Source organism: Lepidothrix coronata, unplaced genomic scaffold, assembly GCF_001604755.1.
Source record: "Lepidothrix coronata isolate B3197 unplaced genomic scaffold, Lepidothrix_coronata-1.0 Scaffold40, whole genome shotgun sequence".
Taxonomy (NCBI): domain Eukaryota; kingdom Metazoa; phylum Chordata; class Aves; order Passeriformes; family Pipridae; genus Lepidothrix; species Lepidothrix coronata.
The window spans coordinates 1186994-1205011 of record NW_016690220.1 but is presented as its reverse complement, the minus strand read 5'-3'; the positions used below and the strand labels follow the sequence as shown (position 1 = coordinate 1205011).

Sequence of the window (18018 nt, the reverse complement as noted above, 5' to 3'; positions counted from 1 at the left end):
CCAGCCCCTGCGGGGTCTCCTGGATGGCCCAGGGAGGGGGTGAGCTGGCAGCCTGGTCCTGGTTCTTGCCCGGACAAGTGCCTCATCCCAATGACCAACTTGTCCCTGGCTGTGTGCTGATGGAGAACTGACAGCTCTGTCCTGAACTCAGAGGAAAAGTTTTTTTCAGGAGCTCTGCCATTGCTCTTTATCAGTCGTTTTTCACCAGCTGGGATTTCTCCTCACCACATGTGACCCCGGAAATTTTGGGGTGTCCCCCATCCCCAATGGGCACTTGGATGCAGCCCCCCCGCCCCGTTTTCTAGGGACTTGACATCAGCTCTTACTCTATTTGATTTGTTTCCCTGCCCTATAGATCACCCTGAGGCCTCACTTTCACATTTCTTCAACCTGTTCAGATGCCTGTTCCCAGGTCTCTGAACACACAACTGTACAGCTCCCAATGGCACATAACACATAGCTTCATGTCCTTTGCCAGCTACCACTGGATTTCAGTGCAGGTGCCCCTGCTGAAGCTGACATCACTCAGCTCCCCCTCTCAGCAGCATTTAGCCTTTCAGCAATTCTCTAACGCCAAATAAAGAAATAAATAAATACTAAACTAAACCACTGTCTCTATAATGAAGTAAAGCTTCTGTCAACCCACAGCCTTTCTGCCCTTGTTCCAGAATGGCCACATGCCAGAACAAGGGGTAGCCCCATGAGGACAAGCTTGTAGCACCAATGCCTTCAGCCAAGGTGTTCCAGACAGTTTTCCACACATTTTTGTCTCAAGGGATCAGAATGGGGCACGTGAGATGGTGGGAGTTCCATGGCCAAATCCACTGAAGCCTTGATGCTGCCAGCAAATCCTCAAGTCTCGAAAACTGCCCTTCAGAGTTTGAGAAACCTCTGTGTCAGAAAGGGAAAAGATGATTTCCAAGTGAAATGATCAGAGCAGCATTTTAAGTTGCCAGTCACCAGCAGTGCCTGCTGAAACAAGGTGCCATCATGGCCTGAGGGCCAGGGAGTCCTGTGTATTTGATAAAGCTGGTTAGTCTTAACCAAAAATGAATGTACACCTCTCCGGCCCTGGGGAAGACACCCCAGCTACTATGAGGTCCTGCCCTGCCTGTGATCATGAAGGCATTGGAAATGTTGGACACTAGTGGAAGGAGGCTCAGGTTGCCCTAGAGGCACTTGCTGTGGTGCTGGCACAACGCTTGTGTTGGGAAGAGGCTTGAGGGACTGCAAGAGGATGGGCCCAGAGATGAGTAGTAAAGCTGTAATGGTGCCTGGCAGATCTTCTTATGATCTCTTATATCCAGGATGGGGAGGTGGAAGTCAGCCCTAGGCAGCACTTTTCTCTCTTAGTCAGGACACAAGTTAATGTTTATGTGACAAAGTGAAGGCATTTTAATTATCCAGTGGGCAGTTTGTAACCTCTGAGAGACCCTCTGGCAATGCCATTGAGGCATTCCAAGGAGTTAAAAGGGTTTTGGCTGGGCAGCAAGACCCTCGTCACCACCTCACTGGCCGCCTCCCTGGAGCTCTGGGAAGGTCTCACAGGGAGGAGGTGAGGGCTGATGGCACTGTGAGGGAATGATTCAGACAGCTGGGTTTTGTCAGCTCCTACATTAGAAAGAACGTGAAGGTCATCACCATGTGATTGTGTAGGAATGTTCATCCTCCCCGTTACAAACTATTTCTTGGGATGGGGAAAGACCACTCTGCTTTCCAGGTCTGATCAGCAGGAGTCTAGTATTAAATGAAAATCTGTTACTGACCTGCACTGTGTTACGAAATCCTCTGGGCCACGGCTTCAGGAGAAGCAAAAGACAGTGTCACTAACTGAAATCTCCTCCAAGCTTCAGCACAACCGGAGGATAATCTCTAGAGGTGGGATTGAGGCACAGCCCAACCAGCATTAGCATCCGTGGGTGTGGGCAAATCAGCATGACTCTCTCATGCATCTCAAACAGGAACAGAACTTTCTGGCACTTTCCTAGAAATTATTCTCAGTAGCTTTTTTTTTGTGCAACAGGAGAAAGAAATCATCTCCACATTAACTGATTAATAAGCAGTGGCAGTGAGAGCTCGTGCTGATGGTAGCTCTCAGTTAAGTGTGGTGGGTCGTGCAGATTTGTGACTAATGGGCCACATTAATTCCCATGTCATCTCAGCCTGGCTGGCTGGGCCTGGCAGAGGGCGAAGATTTAAGATAATTGCAGTTCCCATCTCAGGAAGCAGCTATTTGCTCTTGTAACTGCACATCAGGGAATACTTTAAAAAGCTTAGAATCTATCAGTCAGATTTTAACCTCCTTTGGCAGGGAGTGGGAAGTAGGTCCTGCAGATGTGGTACAGAGCTATTTGAGTTCATGCTGGAGTCTGGCAGGAAGCCACAGCCCTTCTCCAGTGTATCTCAGAGGGGAAGGTGCTCCTGCTACCTACATCACAGGTGAAATTCCTTAATGGAAAAGCCTGAAAACCAGATTTATGAGCAGAAAAGAGCAGGGCAGCTCCCTCCAAGAGAGCTTCTTGCCCCTTTTTCCCAAGGGTGGATCAGGTAGGTGAAGCTTTGAATGGAAATGCTGGTGCTAGCAACTCTTCCAGGGCAGCATTTCTAACTGGGTGACTAGGGCTGCTGGTCCTTCCCTCTCATTTGGTCATACAGTATGAGTGCTTATGTGCACAGGAGGAAGCAGAGGACCTTGCTGTCACCTCAGACATTGCCACCCCTTTGCTGTCACACCTAAACATGGTGAATGCACCAAGGAGCTGCTGTCTTGCCTGACACCAGCCCAGAGACCAAGCCATCATGTGAGACATAACCCTAGCTGGACGCTGTGAGCCCTTTCTGTGCAACCAGACCGCACAGCACAGCACTGTGGAGAAGCCCTCAGCTGCAAAAGGAAGGCCAGCAGCACGCCTGGGTGCAAGTCACCTCTCCTCCCATGCCAAACTCTGCTCCCACCACTGCTGGCACAGCTGGAGGTGCTCAGGCAGCACCCAGTGTGTCATGGGGAGGAACGCAGGGCATCGGTGGTATTCAAAGATGCTATGGATGCCCTGGGAGAACAAGTACTAGCCCTCTCCTTCAGTGGTACCATAGCTGATCTCTGTTCAGTCTCCCAGGAGCTCCAGGGGTCTCTGCCATTGGTATCCCACCAAAGCAGCTGAATGTGGCTTCCAGGCTCTGCCCCTTATACCCTCAGGGCAGTACACGGGTCAGGACAGGCAGGGAGCACAGGGGACTGACCACAATGCAGCTCAGGCACTGGGGAGGCAAAAAGAGAAACGAGGATTCCCTCAGCTGCAAACCTGCTGGAGGGCCTGCAGCTCATGGAAAGGCTCCTGCCCCATAGAGCTGTGATCCCCCCAGACCTCCCAGCCAGCTTGGCTTGGCACCAGGGCACAGTGATTGTTCTTTCCCTGAAACACACTGGCACTTATCCATGGCCTCTATGAGCTCAAGATAGTGAAAATAAAACTCACTATTTCCTAAATGCAGAAGAGGTACAAGAAAGGGGGTGTTCTGCAATGTGAATTCTTTGCAGTCAGGCTGATAGTGCTGGGTGTGTCAGTCAGAAAGATAGTAAAGAAATGAAAACCATCATTCCTCCCCACACCCAAAGCCACACACACAAAAAACCAAATCCCAGGTCTTCAAGAGCTCTCACTTGCACTCCCATAAAGTTCTTCCTCCACCACTCAGCCTGCCCACAACAGACTGATGGGTTGGAATACAGACTGGAATGGCTTTTCATAACTAATGGAAATATACTGCTGTCTAATGAAATCACTACACTCCAGCCAAAAAATGTTACAGCACTAGAGCTTTTCTTCTTAACAATACAAACACATGCTTACAGCCTTTGAGACATCCCTGTCTTTGGCTTACTGATACCAGGGTGATGGGCACACACTATTGCCCTGATTTCTCACAGCAGGATCAGTACCTCAGTATCGCAGATGACTGATAAGAAGGACATAAAGGACAAAGAAGAAACTCTCAGCAACTGACTTCTCTGGAAGTTAGAGACTATTTTAAATTTTTGTCTTAATTTACACCACAACCCTTGCTGTTAATTGTCTTAAATCCACAAAACCAATAAATAGGGCAACCCTTCTTGCATACTTACACTTCTCAGGCAGTTTTCTTTTCCAGGTCCTGTGGGAATAAATATTGCATTTTATTTATGACTGGATTAATTTTCATTACAAGTATTTCTATTTTTAGTTTGCAATTTGTCTTTTGTTCTTACTGATGCCAAATAAATCACAAATATATATGTGAATGTGAAGAACTCTCTCAATGATTTTAGACAAATGCAGAATTTCAAGAGAGTGCAAACCCCAGGTATGAACCCCCAGCCCTCAGAACCTCTTTCCCACAGCCTTGTAGCCTACTTTTGAGATGTAAACCTCTACCAAGCTTCTAAGATGTTCTGTTTTGACTTAGCAGCCCTTCATACTGCAATAGGAGAAGTGGCAATAGCAGGCATGTACACAGGGATCAGACAGAAGGTCACCTAACAAGCAAGTATCTGAGCATTTCCATCCAGTCAAGAAGCCACAGAAGGGCAAGGGAAATTGCTCTTGGGAGAGAGCTACCAAATCAATTTTATTTTGTCCTACGGGATTAAAATTGGGAATTCAGATAGCATGTGTTTCTGGCTCATGTGAAGGCTACTTTGCTGAAGATCCCAAGGGAGGAGAGTCACAAAGAGATCTTCCTTCAGCAGTTTTATGAAGATGATGTGTATGTGTCCCTTTCAGCTGGAACTAGAGGCTTTACTAGAGGCAGAAAAATGACATGGGTTTTGTCTTAACCGCACACTTTGTCTACCTGACTCAATGCCAGATTCAAAGAGCAGAGACCATCAGACCACAAACACTGTTGTAAAAACAAAGACTAGTATTTCAGTTGTAAAATCATTTTTTTATTGTTACAAATATACATATGAATAAAATCCCTTCAACTTGTAATGTAAGTGGGTAGCTGTGAAATTTGCATCCCCTCCCTCAAAAGCTGAAATGTTTTTACAGGTGTCGAGCTATGTTTCTCATAGAATTACACATTGAAAGGAAGCTAATATGCAGACAAAACCGAGGAAGGCCTCTAGAAAACACCAATATTAATAAAATTTCAATTGCCCTCATTCCAATCAATATATACATTAATATACGAATGTGGAAGCATACCATGATTATACGTCATCCAAATCCTTCTCTGTTGTGCTTTCTGACGGTACACAAATGTAAGTGTTGGAGCTTTATGTACAGTAGGAGAACAGGAAGAAAGAAGCTCCCTATGGGAGAATGTAAAAACCATACCCAAGCATTTAATATATATAATCTATACAAATTATTTTATTAGTGTGCTCTTTTAATATAATTACAATGTGCAATTGCATACCGCAAGAATATATTTATAGGTAAGTCACGTGCAGATCTGACACATTTACATTCAGCAGTACAACACATTACCTGCTGTACAGTGTTTTAGTGTAAGATAGTCTCCAGTTAATTTGCTTTGCTTTCTAAATGCCCTAATGCAGGGCACTCTTTGTAGCTGCTTCAGAGAAATTCAAGTAGAACACATGAAAGAATGGCTGGCTTTAGGCAAAGGCATGGAAAGGAATGTCTGCATTGTACAGAACAGAAATTAAGGACCGAATCAATGCCAAGTGTACTGTAAATAATGATTGGAAGATCAGGTTTTCTGCATGGAAATGTACCTGTGGTGAAAGAGCAGCTGGCTAGAGGGGCTGTTGATTGCTGAACCCCGATTGTTATAAAAAGCTCTTGCGCTACGAAGCACTGGTACTGATTGCTAAACGAAAATAAAATCTTTATCTGCTTCTTCGCCGGAGTCACTGGACTTGCTTCCCTGATGACCATCTTTACTTAAGGACCTCTGCTTCAGTTCCTGGAACTCATGAGACTGCTGCCCGGGGCTTCTTTTCGCAGCTGTATAAAACAGAAACAGGTCTTACATCATTGTAGAGGAGAGAGAAAGGAAAAAAAAGTCGCTCGTGCACACAAGACCTGCTCCTGATCCTACTCATTTAACTCGCACTAGTGGCAGTAGCATAGGTCCGTTCATTCTTCAAACCAGAAAAGGTGAGAGAGAAGAGAGAGGGTTTGAGCAAGCTCTATTCTGCTGTTGGTTGGCAAGCAGGCAAACTTGAAATATGACACGTAGTACTTCACTCTGACATCGGTAAACACTACAGTCAGAAATGACCTGGAGATTTTTTTCTCTTCACACCACTTCCAAAACAGAACAGGATTCTTTTTTTCCAGCTGGGATGGATCTGAGATAGTACACTCCTGACTGCTCATATGGATATCCCTGCTGAACACCCCTCAGACCAGCAGCACACATCCCAGGCAGCCCTGTCTCCCTAGCAGGACACAACTATATTCTCCCTTTTCACTCAGAAGCTTTGATCAGGACAGACATTCACTGTGGCATCCAAGTTATCCAAACTGCTTCTCCCTGCCCCACTTCACTGCCACGTCCTGATGTCCCCCTTATTCCCTGATATGGGGGACACCCATGGCTCTAAGCCCAACCATCATCTCTTCCAGATGAGATCATGGGCTCTGTGCCTTTCTGTGCCCTGTAACGGGGAAAGCAGGAGGGCATACCCTCTTTCTCACAATCTAAATGCAAACAGCTTTGATTTCGTTCGCTCAGCGTTCTAAAAATCTCCGTAAAGCCAGGGTTTTCTCCAAAGCTATTCTGAAATAAATTGGAAAGAAGGTTGTAAAACCTTGTTAAGATTCCTCATCTAATCAGTGGTCCACAACTGCTATGGTAACAAGCAGGTTATACACATTAACCAGGGCGACATTACCCAAGGATTGATAGCTTTAGAAATCTCACACTTCCACTTAAAATGACATTTTAAACACACCTATATGTGACTTTGTTGCAAGCCACCTCACTTTAGCCCCACAAAATTAAATGTTACGATTACGAGACCTTCTTTGCTCCACCATTTCAGGTAAGGATGTCTGGCTTTGATTCACACTGATCCTTGTGCCTGACCACGCTTGCGAACCCCTCTCTTGACAAGGCACCAGCAGCCATGGTGGGCATGAAGCATCATCTCTCCTTCCCCATGTAGCGCTCACCACTGGAAGGGACAGCCTGCCCTGCCACCGGCACACAGCTCCAGCCACAGCAGAGGCAGGCAAGCAGCAGGCTGTCACAGATGCCTCTCCGTGGCTGTGTCAAAATTGTGCCAGGATGTGTTAGGGACTGGCAGGAATGTAGGAAATGCAGAGAGGGATCCCAGGGGAGACGTTGCTGAGCTGCTGAGGCAGTCAAATAGTTCTCCAGAGTCCAAAATACCTGTCTCCTCATTTGCGCGAGCCAAAACAAAATATGTGAGGAAATGAGAGCCAGCAGCTACACACTCACCGCATTCTTATCCTGGCTTTGCAAGTTGGGAAACAGGAAAGGATTTTGAGAAAGGATTTTAAAACTATTTCATAGAACTGGAGAGGATTAAGATACACTTAAATCCAGTAAAAAAATATTCAGGCATTTCCACTTTCCAAAACACCACTGCTTTTCAAAGAAATAGATACCTGGAAAATTTTTGAGTGATTCTTGACACCTGTACCTCCTACTAATTACCCAGCCTTTGTTTGGCCCCCATGGACTCTTCAAACAAAACTCAAAACACATCGTGCAGCAGCCATTTCTGTTTATGGCTTGATAAATCTAGGCAGGTAGTTTGCCCCCAAAATAACTGAAAAAAACCCAGACATTAAAGTCCATGTAGTGTAAGCAGGCTTCTGCCACAAGAGCTTACCCTTGCCCCGATGAAACCATACACAGGTGACCTCCATTGGTCTGTATCAGCATCTCAGCTTTCAAAATTTATTTTATCAGAGAGATATCTTAGAATGAACTAAAATATAATAACTTGATTATGATAGGGAAGGGAGATTCTAAGTTTGGATGGACTAAGTTCGATTCTACAATATGATAAGGAAATCAGTTCATAAATTTTGGGGTGAGGATGTTACAAAAGGGATACACGACGTGTTATAAGTAGAAAAACTGTGGGTAAATGGAGTTGCATAAGATATTCAAATACCCAATTAAAATATTTCAGAAAAAAAGTGTCAATAATTGTTTAAACAAACCAGTGAAGATGTAAATGCAAACATGTAAACATGTACCATTTGAGAACAGGAGTTTTTATATGTTGAAAACATATAGAGCAATCAAACATTTTTATAGCTTCCTGAATGAGCTCACTAAGTCAAAGTTGCTCCTCAGTGCACCACAGTGGTGGGCTTGGGCTCTTTTGGTGTTTTTTTTTCTGTTTGCTTATGTAACTGAAAAATCAAAGTGATGATAAACAATCTGAATTTACCCAGTTCTCAAGTGGTTTAGTGAGTGATGCACTGAAACTGGCACTAACAATACTCAAGCTGAAATGTATTTTGAAACACTAAAGTGCATGCATTTTAGAAAGGAAAGGTGTGCAAGCACACAAAGCAGCAGACAGCCCACCTGCAGCGTGCGTACACGGCAGCGTGCCAGTGCTGCTGCACTGAGCAACCACAGACTGTAACGAGTGCTCTCCTGCAGGGGGCTGCGGGCGCTAGATGGTACTGGTCACTGGTGTCGCCGCGAAGGAAAAACGCACACGCATTTCTTATCTGGGAATTTTTTCACGCCATGCAATTCCCATGGGGATAAAAAGACGATTAGCATCCCACGAGATTTTTACCTTTCTCATAACCCAATGACAAACCCACACTCTTTTGTTGCTTCTTTGCTATTGCCGTTTCTTAATTGTTAGTACCAGTTTTCAAGCATCATCTTGATGAAAAATGAAAACTTCTAACCAGAAGTTGGCTGCGCCTTCCTCTGCCCAAGCACATTAGCTTCCTCTTCTGCACTGGTAGAATACTGCCCCGGAGTGGTTTTCACGCTGCCAGATGGCTTGGCACAGTCAAGAGCTGCATCTCTTTTTTGACAATCTCCTGTTTGTTCTAGCAAGGAAAATGATTCATTTATACTCCTAAGCTGCTCTGTAGGCCCAAGTATAGAAGGTAATACAAATAATTTCACTTATCCAACCCATTTAATCAATTGTTCAAAGAGTAGTAATCAGTATGCCAGGTGATTGATTAAATGTAGTCTAGATATTTGGGTATGTTAGTAACTGGAGCCCGATCTTACAGCTGCAAAGAGGTGTATTTGGAGATTGTCCCACAAAGTACAGTTAAACTTATTAACATAAAGCAATTTTATAATCAAGTATAATCTAATTTTTAGCTTTGTTTCACAGGAAATATAATTTTGTTTACTAACTTAGACAGATTTGCAGTGATTTACCAGTTGCAGAAATAAATAGAACATGCTAGCCTGAAGAGCGGCAGAAAGTAAGGACAGAGGAACAACTGAGTGAGGAAGTAGAACAGTAATGAAGAAAAAAGAAAACATGAAAAGGAATAAAAAATAAAAGAAATGGAATTTACTCTTTCCCAAACAACTTTATGCAAAGCATAGCAGCTCCTTAAGGACCTGGAAACCCAACTTTAGCCAGTCTAAACTATGATTGATAAAACGTGTACAGTGCGATGTAGAGCCAACTAGAAAACCCTGTGTTAGACCAAACTGTCTGGAGATGTCTAAGGGAGCAAGGAGTAAGAAAGCAGTGTCTGACTCCTGTTGCTTTTGGCAGCATAGATCATCTGAATACTCAGCCCTCTCCAGGGACAGGAGAGGTCCTTGGGTGTGTTGTGTCCTGCTAGCTGTACACAATTCAGTGAGATTGTGGTAGTTCTGCTGTACCTTTATGGCACAAGAGCAGCCCAATGGCATCATACAAGTGGCTGAAGTGAGAATCAAAACAAATACTCCACATGTGCTGACATGCAGTCACCAAATGTTAGCCACCACTGCAACAATTTTCCAAGCAGCACAACACCCAGACTGTGAGAGAAGTTGTTTCATAAAGAAAATGGTAGCCTTAGGGAGAAGATTCTCAAAACTTATCTATGGACCGTGCTGCTTTGGGGATGACTTTGCCCTCATCTAGAAGGTAGCGGTGGGCTCTGTGGGCAGCACAACTTCTCAGTCTTTACAACTGAGCATTATGTAGCTGCCTCGACTCAGTTGTCCCCATCCTACACTATGAAAATCTGTTGTCAGACTGTGAAAGAGCACCCCTTTGTTTCACAGTTTAAGTGATGGGAATCACCTCGGATGTCTTCTTTGAGGAGAGACCCAGGAAGGAAAGAGGTCTCATCCCCAGATTTTAAACATCAGCTAACACCATGCTGAGCAACATTTCTGTGACTACTTCTCCACATAGCCGATGTTATGCTATGCTATCAGAGGAAGACTTAGTTCTTCTAAGAGCCAACTGTGGGCAAGAAAATGCATCAGCAGAAGTAGAAATCCAGTGCACGCATGAAAAACAGCATAGAGAAGGCAGCAGCCTACTGTTGTGCATAAAAGGTACCAAGCCTTGCCCTGGCACACAGAGACTCACTGCCTGAGAAGAAGGTGAACTCAGTCACATGCAGTGACCCCACAGAAAGGAGGAATACAAACAGAGCAACAGGCTGGCTGCAAGGACCAAAGTCATGGCTGCTCCCCTGGAAATGTGCTGGACCACAGAGCTACATTTCACATTATTGTGTGCATCTTAGTTCAGACCAAACTAACCAAAATATACACAAGAGTCCCTTAATTGTTCAGTTACATTATTAATACCAAGGGATTAATCTTTCATTTGATTTGATCAAAGGAAGATGGGTGAAGAGATGCAGAATAGGTGACCAGATACACTTTCCTTGCTCTTTTTACCTTCAGATGAATAACCCTCTTCCCTTTCAAATGAAAACAAATCAGGGAACAATGACACATCAAATTTCACTCAAAGATAGGCACACTTGGACAAGTTATACCAACACTCCTACCTTCTTGAGAAAATGATCTGACTGAAGGGGTGCTCTGACCATCCTTTTCTTTATCAGAAGGAACTTTCTTCAGCACAGGTGGAAGCAGGGCAACTTTTGGGGAACTGGGGCCGGAGGGAGACTCTGGAGCTTCCTCTGTGGAGTAACACAAACAAAAGGGTGAGAAGTTACAATTGCACTGAAACTCACAGAAATGGGGCTGTTTATGATGGGCCAAACCTCAACACAATACACAGACAAGATCTGTGCCAGAAAATGAAGGATTCAGGAATTTACATTATGTCAAGAGAATGCACAATGGCCCTCAGTCCAAGTGAAAGGACTTTAGTAGTCAAAGCAAGATCTCAATTTCAGCATTTTTAGGTGTACAGCTATTGTAGCATAAATAGAAATTTGATGGGACCAACTGAATTTCCTGCAAGACATAAGTACGCAATTTGTAAAGAAGAGCTGAAAAAAAAATTGCATGGATTTTTGGAAATATTTGTTCTACTTATATTTTCATTGTTCAGAAGCAGAATGAACCGATCAACTTAGATGTCCTGTTTCACAGTTACAAGGTATAAAAGTGAATCAGGGAAACAAATTACAAAAATAGCCTACAGAGCTCTATACTTCCAGGAATAACTTCCCAATACATAACACAAGGGAATCTGTAAAGATGTGCTAAATAGAAAAAGTACTTCATCTTCTGGACTGTGGGGAAATCTAAAACTTAAATTCAAATCCATAGTTTAAACCATCTGGATCTCTTGTTTCTCTAAAAGACTGCATATGCATTATGTATGGCAAGTTGACTACCCTCTTTACAGTCCTTACAAGAAGACCTTTTCAGTTTTCCACTAGACAGCCTTCGCTTGGACAGAAGGGAAGTACAGCTACAGTGGATTATTTAACCTGCTTGTATGTTTGCTTCCCAAGAAGTAAACAGTGGCATATATACTCAACAGAGGAACTAGGAAGATACATTAGCATTGATAAAAGGAAAAAAGGAACTCAGAATATCACCTATATTGCATATTTGTATGAAGAGTTAATTCAGTTGTATACTAGAAATTAATAGGAATTTATCTTGTTTTTGAGAATCCACCACAAAGGAGTCAATCTTTTCACTTTCAGCACAGGAAAGTGATGACCTTCCAAATGCAACTTGATGTGAACAGATACACCAATTCTTGGACCTTTCTCCAATCATTTTGATATGCCTATGAGGCCACTTGCTTTGGGAAGCTCAGTACCAACATACAGATGAACACAGTGATTGCCAAACACAGCTATGTATTTCTGAACTAAAGTAGTTATGCACTTTACTGAGGAACCACTTCCAGTTTTTGACAATTTGTGGACATCCAAGCTGTGTTCCTTTGCTCCCAGATTACTTAGCAAAAATTTGCTGCCATTTGTTTGTCCACACTGCTGGAAACAACAGCAAGAGCAAGAGTACGGAATGAATGATGCTTGGTTTTTTCATCATGTTGCCTGGGCAAGCTTAGGCAGTGGTTTACTATAGTATAAGTACTAGAATAGAAGTTGGACTGTAACAGAGACATTACTTTTACTCTTCTCAAAGAGCTGGCCTATTATGAGTAAGTACTAATTACTCCCTTGTGTTAAACCCACAGTATGCTCTCTCTGCAGGAAATAGGAGCTTGCAGAAACATAGCTCAGGTCTTTCTGATACCTAAAACTTTGATAGAACACTGCCTATTTTACAGATTAGGCACCACCAAATAAGACGTGATTTCCTGTTGTATTCATCTTTGTATCTTACCCAATATCTCTCACTTTAATGACCATTTTTAAAATGGTCAATAAAATAAAAATAAAGTAATCTAAAACCTGATGGTGAATTTGTATTTGAACAACATACTGCCCACTGGAGTATAAAGACTAAGTAATGCTCAGGTTACACATCAAGGGCAGGGAGGAGGCTGTAACATCCCTTTGTCCCCTCATCTTTACCAGAAATTACATCATTCTTAGGTCAACAGTGAGTATGGGAAAAGCCAAGAGGGCTGCAAGCTCTTACAGATGGCCACGCTCACATTTTTCACTCAACAGCAATTAATAAGCTGTATTTGCCATGGCTACTGGGGAAGTCACTAACTGGCTTTTAATTTCCCTCACCTGCAGTGGCTCTACTTTGGGAAGAGGGGGTTGTGACATTGGCCAATTAGACAGTAGACACACAAATGTGTGGGAGATCTGCTGAAGTATTTCCCACTACTGGAAACCTTAAGATAATACCTGGGCAGGAGGTTAAGATAGAACAGAAGTTAGTAGTTATTCAGTCGGCAGTCTTGCAGGGTTATAAAAGCACAGTGACAGTTCTTTCCAGTCAAAAGCAATAAGGAAAGAAACAAAGGCTAAAGAAGGAAAAAGACAGTAAGAGACATTTGGTTTGTGGAGGTTATTAAGAATAATGAGATTTGCTTGAAGGCTAAAAGCTTGAAGCCTGTCACAAAGCCTCAAGGTATTTATAGCCAGGTGTTTAGAGAAAATACAGTGCTACTGTCAGTGCTACCACAACAGGACTTTGATGCTGAAGTAGCTTTCTATGCTCACCTCTTCTGTGAAAGCAGGCTAACTCAAAACAGCTCTGCCACTGCCACTACTACTACTTCTCACACTTTACTGCTGAGGATCATAGGTTAAATAATTTTAATAACTTTATTCAAATTAGGACAAAAGGAGATGGAAAAGAAGGATGCAAGTCAAGAGCAAGGCACTGAAGAACCTGTCCCTCTAATTTAACTTCTGTTCAGCATGTGACGATAGCTGTCTCCTCCATAGGCCACACAAACACGACTCAGAAGTACCCAGAGCTGGGGACAAGGACTGCTCAGAAGAGCTCCTCACCAGTACGAGAGGCAGAGCGCGGTTTCTGTGGCACTGTGGGTCGTCCTGCCAGGTTGGGCTTTGTTGACTGCAGTGGGGGTTTTGGGCTGGTAGGTGTGTTGGAAGAACTTCTTGCCTTTGCACCAGCTTCTGCCTTTGGTTCAGCTTTTGAATTTTTTTCTGACGATGTTGAAAGGGAGTCACCTTTATTCGATGCAAACCGACTCTCTGGAAGGGTCTGCTGCTGTTTTGGCACTGAAATAAATAGACACATAAAATGAAGTCTGCTGCAACACAGAGGGCTAGATGCACAGATATGCTTTTGTGGAAAACACCACCATTAGCTCACATATCACTGCTGCACAGCTATGTGAATGTGTAAGAAGACCTCAATGTTGTATTAAAAATCACTGCAATAAAAGCATCCAAACCTGCTAATTCTTACACATGTTAAGCTTCATAACTCAATTGCCCAAGGGGGCAATTGCATGTCCCCCTTTTTAATATATTTGACACAATGGCTAGCTGGACCTTATTCCTCTTTCATATTTCTTGAAGCAGATGGCACAGCCTACCTGCTGAGAAAACAGTGATGGATCAGTGGAAAAGGCAGTTCTTGACTGTTTTGTGCCTCTACAGACAAAAGGTTGGGTTTCCAAGATCAACAGAGAAATCCTGTCCCAGAAAATAAATCCCAAGCGTGTGACCAGCAGGTTACATATTTTGACTTGTTGCTTTTAGCAGGCTCTAGAGGAGATTTTGAAACTTAGCCCAGATCAAAGTATTCTTTATATGATATTTTGATTTAACTAATAACACTGCACATGGATTACAGTTTCCACACATTAGTAAGTTTACGAACGTATTATTTATCCCAAACAAAGACCACGGTATTTACAGATAAAGTTACAGTGACTTCCAAGCAATAAATCAGTTGGTAGAAAGCCTGCTGGATTCCAGGTTGCTAACAAGCAAAAAGCCTGCCCTACTTTCCTACTCAGCAGCTTTCAGAAGGTTGAAGGTTTATATCTATCAGTTTCAATGATAATCTTGGAACTCATATCTTACCTTGGGACTTGCAACAATTGTCATGTCTTTATTCTCAGAAGAAAATTACAAACTAACTGAAATGCAGACTGGTAGCCCTATTTGTAAAACCCAGTATGTGCTCACAGATGCTGACTTGACCTACCTGCTATTCCCATTCAGAAATCCTACTGAATACAAAAGTGCTGAGCACAGACATTTTAATGACAGTGGGAGGGAGGGGAGTGTTGATACAGTTTGTTGCAAGCCAATCTCCAATGTGTTTTTCCAGCTTATGTAGCTGTTTTTCAGCCCAGCTGGAGTTAAACTCTGGCAAAGCAGACAGTTGTGTGGTGCATATATATTTGTGTGAGTGGGTGACAGGGAGAGTTTGTGTCTGCACGCTTTCAGTACTTTCTTGCTGCAAGCGAAACAGCAGGACACCTTCTCCACCTGTGCATGTGCATACAAAAAAAAAAAATCAGGCAACATCCAGACACAAAGCAAGGAATAAAACCACCAAAACTTATTCTTCTTCTGCATCACTATCTTTAGTTTCCCTGTAACAACATCCAGCAATTTTCCATTAACCCTCTTTCTTGTCTTCCTGACCTCAGGCCTCCTAACATTATTAGAACACAGTAATCTAAAATAAATTAGCCCAAAATGAAAATAAACTGTAGTTGCAACAATGAAAAGGAGCCTTGGGGAGCTCTCAAGCAAGAGTGGTAAAGAAACAACTGACAGTTGGAGGCTAAAAGGAAGGGCAAGCATAGTGCACTGAGGTGGGGGTGAAACGCGTCATATACAAAGACCTGAGAAAAGTTGGGGTTGGACACCCTCAGCTACTCTAATGCCCCAAGTGCAGACTATTCTTGCTCCTCTGATTTCAGTTTACTGATATCCAGAGACACATACAGTCCACGAGGTCCTCCTCAAAAGATAAGCAGGCTTTAAAAGCATTGATTTCCAGATTTTGGCATGCTCTGACTATGCTTTAAAAACTGCTTTAGAAAGGTATAAAACTTCATAATTGATATCTGAAGTACTCAAGCAAGATGGCCACACTAGATTTTGATTTCAGCCTGTTTTTCCAGCCTTGCTTCTGTATGTTTTAGCAATCTTCTCTGCCATGCTTGCAGGGTACCTACTACCGCTACTGAGAAATTAGACCTGGATTTCCTAGTTCAGCCCACTCCTTTCATGTGGTACCCACAAACCAGCAGAGCTGAATCCCCTTTGAATACTTCACTAGCCAGTCTCAAAAGTATATATGGAGACTGGAATGTCATCTTGTCCTGAGATGGCTGCAATACAGGCACTGACTGCCGTGTCAGGGACCAGGACTACAGCTTGACAATGGCACAGAAAGACCAGGTACAGAGAGACTTGGTGCTGCAAGCACTACAAGGCTGGCCACCACTTTGTACACATAATTTTGTGCATGCGAGCAGCGTCCAGGGGGCTCCACAGCTTTGCAGACTGGCTTCAATCAAACCGGGTAAATCCTGGGAAGAGTCAGCTGCTGTTGACTATCAGCCAGCTGAAACAGCTGAAAGTCAAGACTACTCAAGTTGGCATGTGCAGACTACTATAAACCTTGCAAATTGGTCATATTTAGGTCCTCAGATATATTCATCACTTGCACTTCTTCGTGCATAGACATTCCTGCTGACTCTTGAGTTGAGCTTCAGCTTTGCTGATCCCATTAAAAGTCAGCATCCCTTTGAAGGTGCCTCAGGTACCTGCACCACGTAGTCCCTCTCCTGTGCAACAAGAGTAAAAAGTGAGCCATAAATTCAGCCCTAAAGCTGACTTCATGAGAAGTGCTGTCCAACATAGCACAAAAAGCAAGTTTGTTTCTAATAATTTTCACTATTAAAAACTCCTATTTTGCTTAGCAATTACAGACATACAATCTGAAGAGGGAATTGAGATTTTTGAAGTTATGCATTTTGCAATTTCTAGAAAGAGTTTATACCAAGGAACCTATACTGTACCTGCACCACTTCCATCCAGTCGTTCTGAGCTCACTGTTGTGTCAAAAGACTCTCTGGGAGTCGTGTCATTCCCAAGTTTCTGAAAGAGTGAGAAAAGCTCTCATATTAGTAATATATCTGCAATTAATACAACTCAGTCGTTCTGCTAGGTAAAAAAACCCTCTAATTTGGAAGTCATGAGGCAGAGAAAACAGTTATAGTAAGAAATGGTGGATTCTCTCCCTTTGTTTCTGTTTCAAGTCTTGGAGAGCTAAGTGGGAAGAAAACCATGCTGATTTGCAACTAACACTGCCACATGCCTATCAAAGCTGCAATGACACCCTGCCTCCTATGAGACAGATCTCCTAATGTATAGGAATTGAAACTGAAGGTGCTAGATGGAAGCAGCCTTTCCTCCAAAGATAGCTCTGTACCTAAAACCTTCTTGATTAGGTTTGAAATAAAATGTCTTTTTCTAAAGATCTAGATTTTGAATATGACTGCTGAATGGATCTTATGCCGTTCTACACAGAAGAATAGCTTCTCATTTTAGATAAAACTGCAGCTACAGAAATACCAGTACTGATGTGTTTACAGGATACCTCTAAAACCAAACAGACCTTACTTACTGAAAAGTGTTTAAAGCTAGCCATCCCAAGCACTGCTGGGTGCTCAGCACCTCTAAAGGAAGAGGACTTCTCGTTTATGTGCCGATATTTTGCCTAAGTCTTCCATTCTCTTGGTTAGGTTTCCTAACATCTTGGCCTCAAAAAAAAAGGCGCAAAAACTTTTGCCATATCATAGCTCTAGCCTAAGTGAGCTTGAAACCTGTGTATTCACCAGGAGAAGCTTACATATGCAGTGCTTTCAAAAGAATCAGCCTCCTTTTACTGGCTTACCCGCTACCAAACCTTAGGCAGAAGAATAAATGGGAGGATACAAAAAGTGCATAGAAGTAAGTGCAGGATATACTAAGACAGAAAAACTTAGCAAGATAAGACTAGGGATAAAAGTGAGATTATTCTGAAACTAAAAAAGTATGGATAGACTTCTGCAGGCAGCTTCAATATTGATCTTGATTTGTATTTCAAGACAGTTAGTGTGGCAAGACAGTTGGTGTGGCAAATGATTTGTTCTGATGACCATTGCATTTGGTTATATACCCATACATAAGTCATGTTAACATGTTCAGGTAACTGCTACTGCTACTCCAACACCAACTCTGCATG

General features: G+C 43.0%; 1 protein-coding gene across 7 annotated transcripts in view; it reads right to left on the bottom strand.

Moving 5' to 3' along the window:
- Positions 1-4902: 4902 nt before the first annotated feature.
- CARMIL1 (capping protein regulator and myosin 1 linker 1) overlaps positions 4903-18018 on the bottom strand; it is a 194158-nt gene continuing 181042 nt past the window's right edge. For 5 of the 7 annotated variants that reach the window (XM_017813289.1, XM_017813291.1, XM_017813290.1 and 2 more), the window contains 5 exons: positions 16811-16889; positions 13806-14039; positions 10947-11081; positions 8862-9008; positions 4903-5954 (listed from right to left, as the gene is read on the bottom strand). In XM_017813289.1, the coding sequence (XP_017668778.1) occupies positions 5818-5954; positions 8862-9008; positions 10947-11081; positions 13806-14039; positions 16811-16889 (732 nt within the window). In that variant the 3' untranslated portion in view covers positions 4903-5817. The remainder of the gene's footprint in view (positions 5955-8861; positions 9009-10946; positions 11082-13805; positions 14040-16810; positions 16890-18018) is intronic. The other 2 variants (XM_017813293.1, XM_017813295.1) reach the window with 1 other exon arrangement.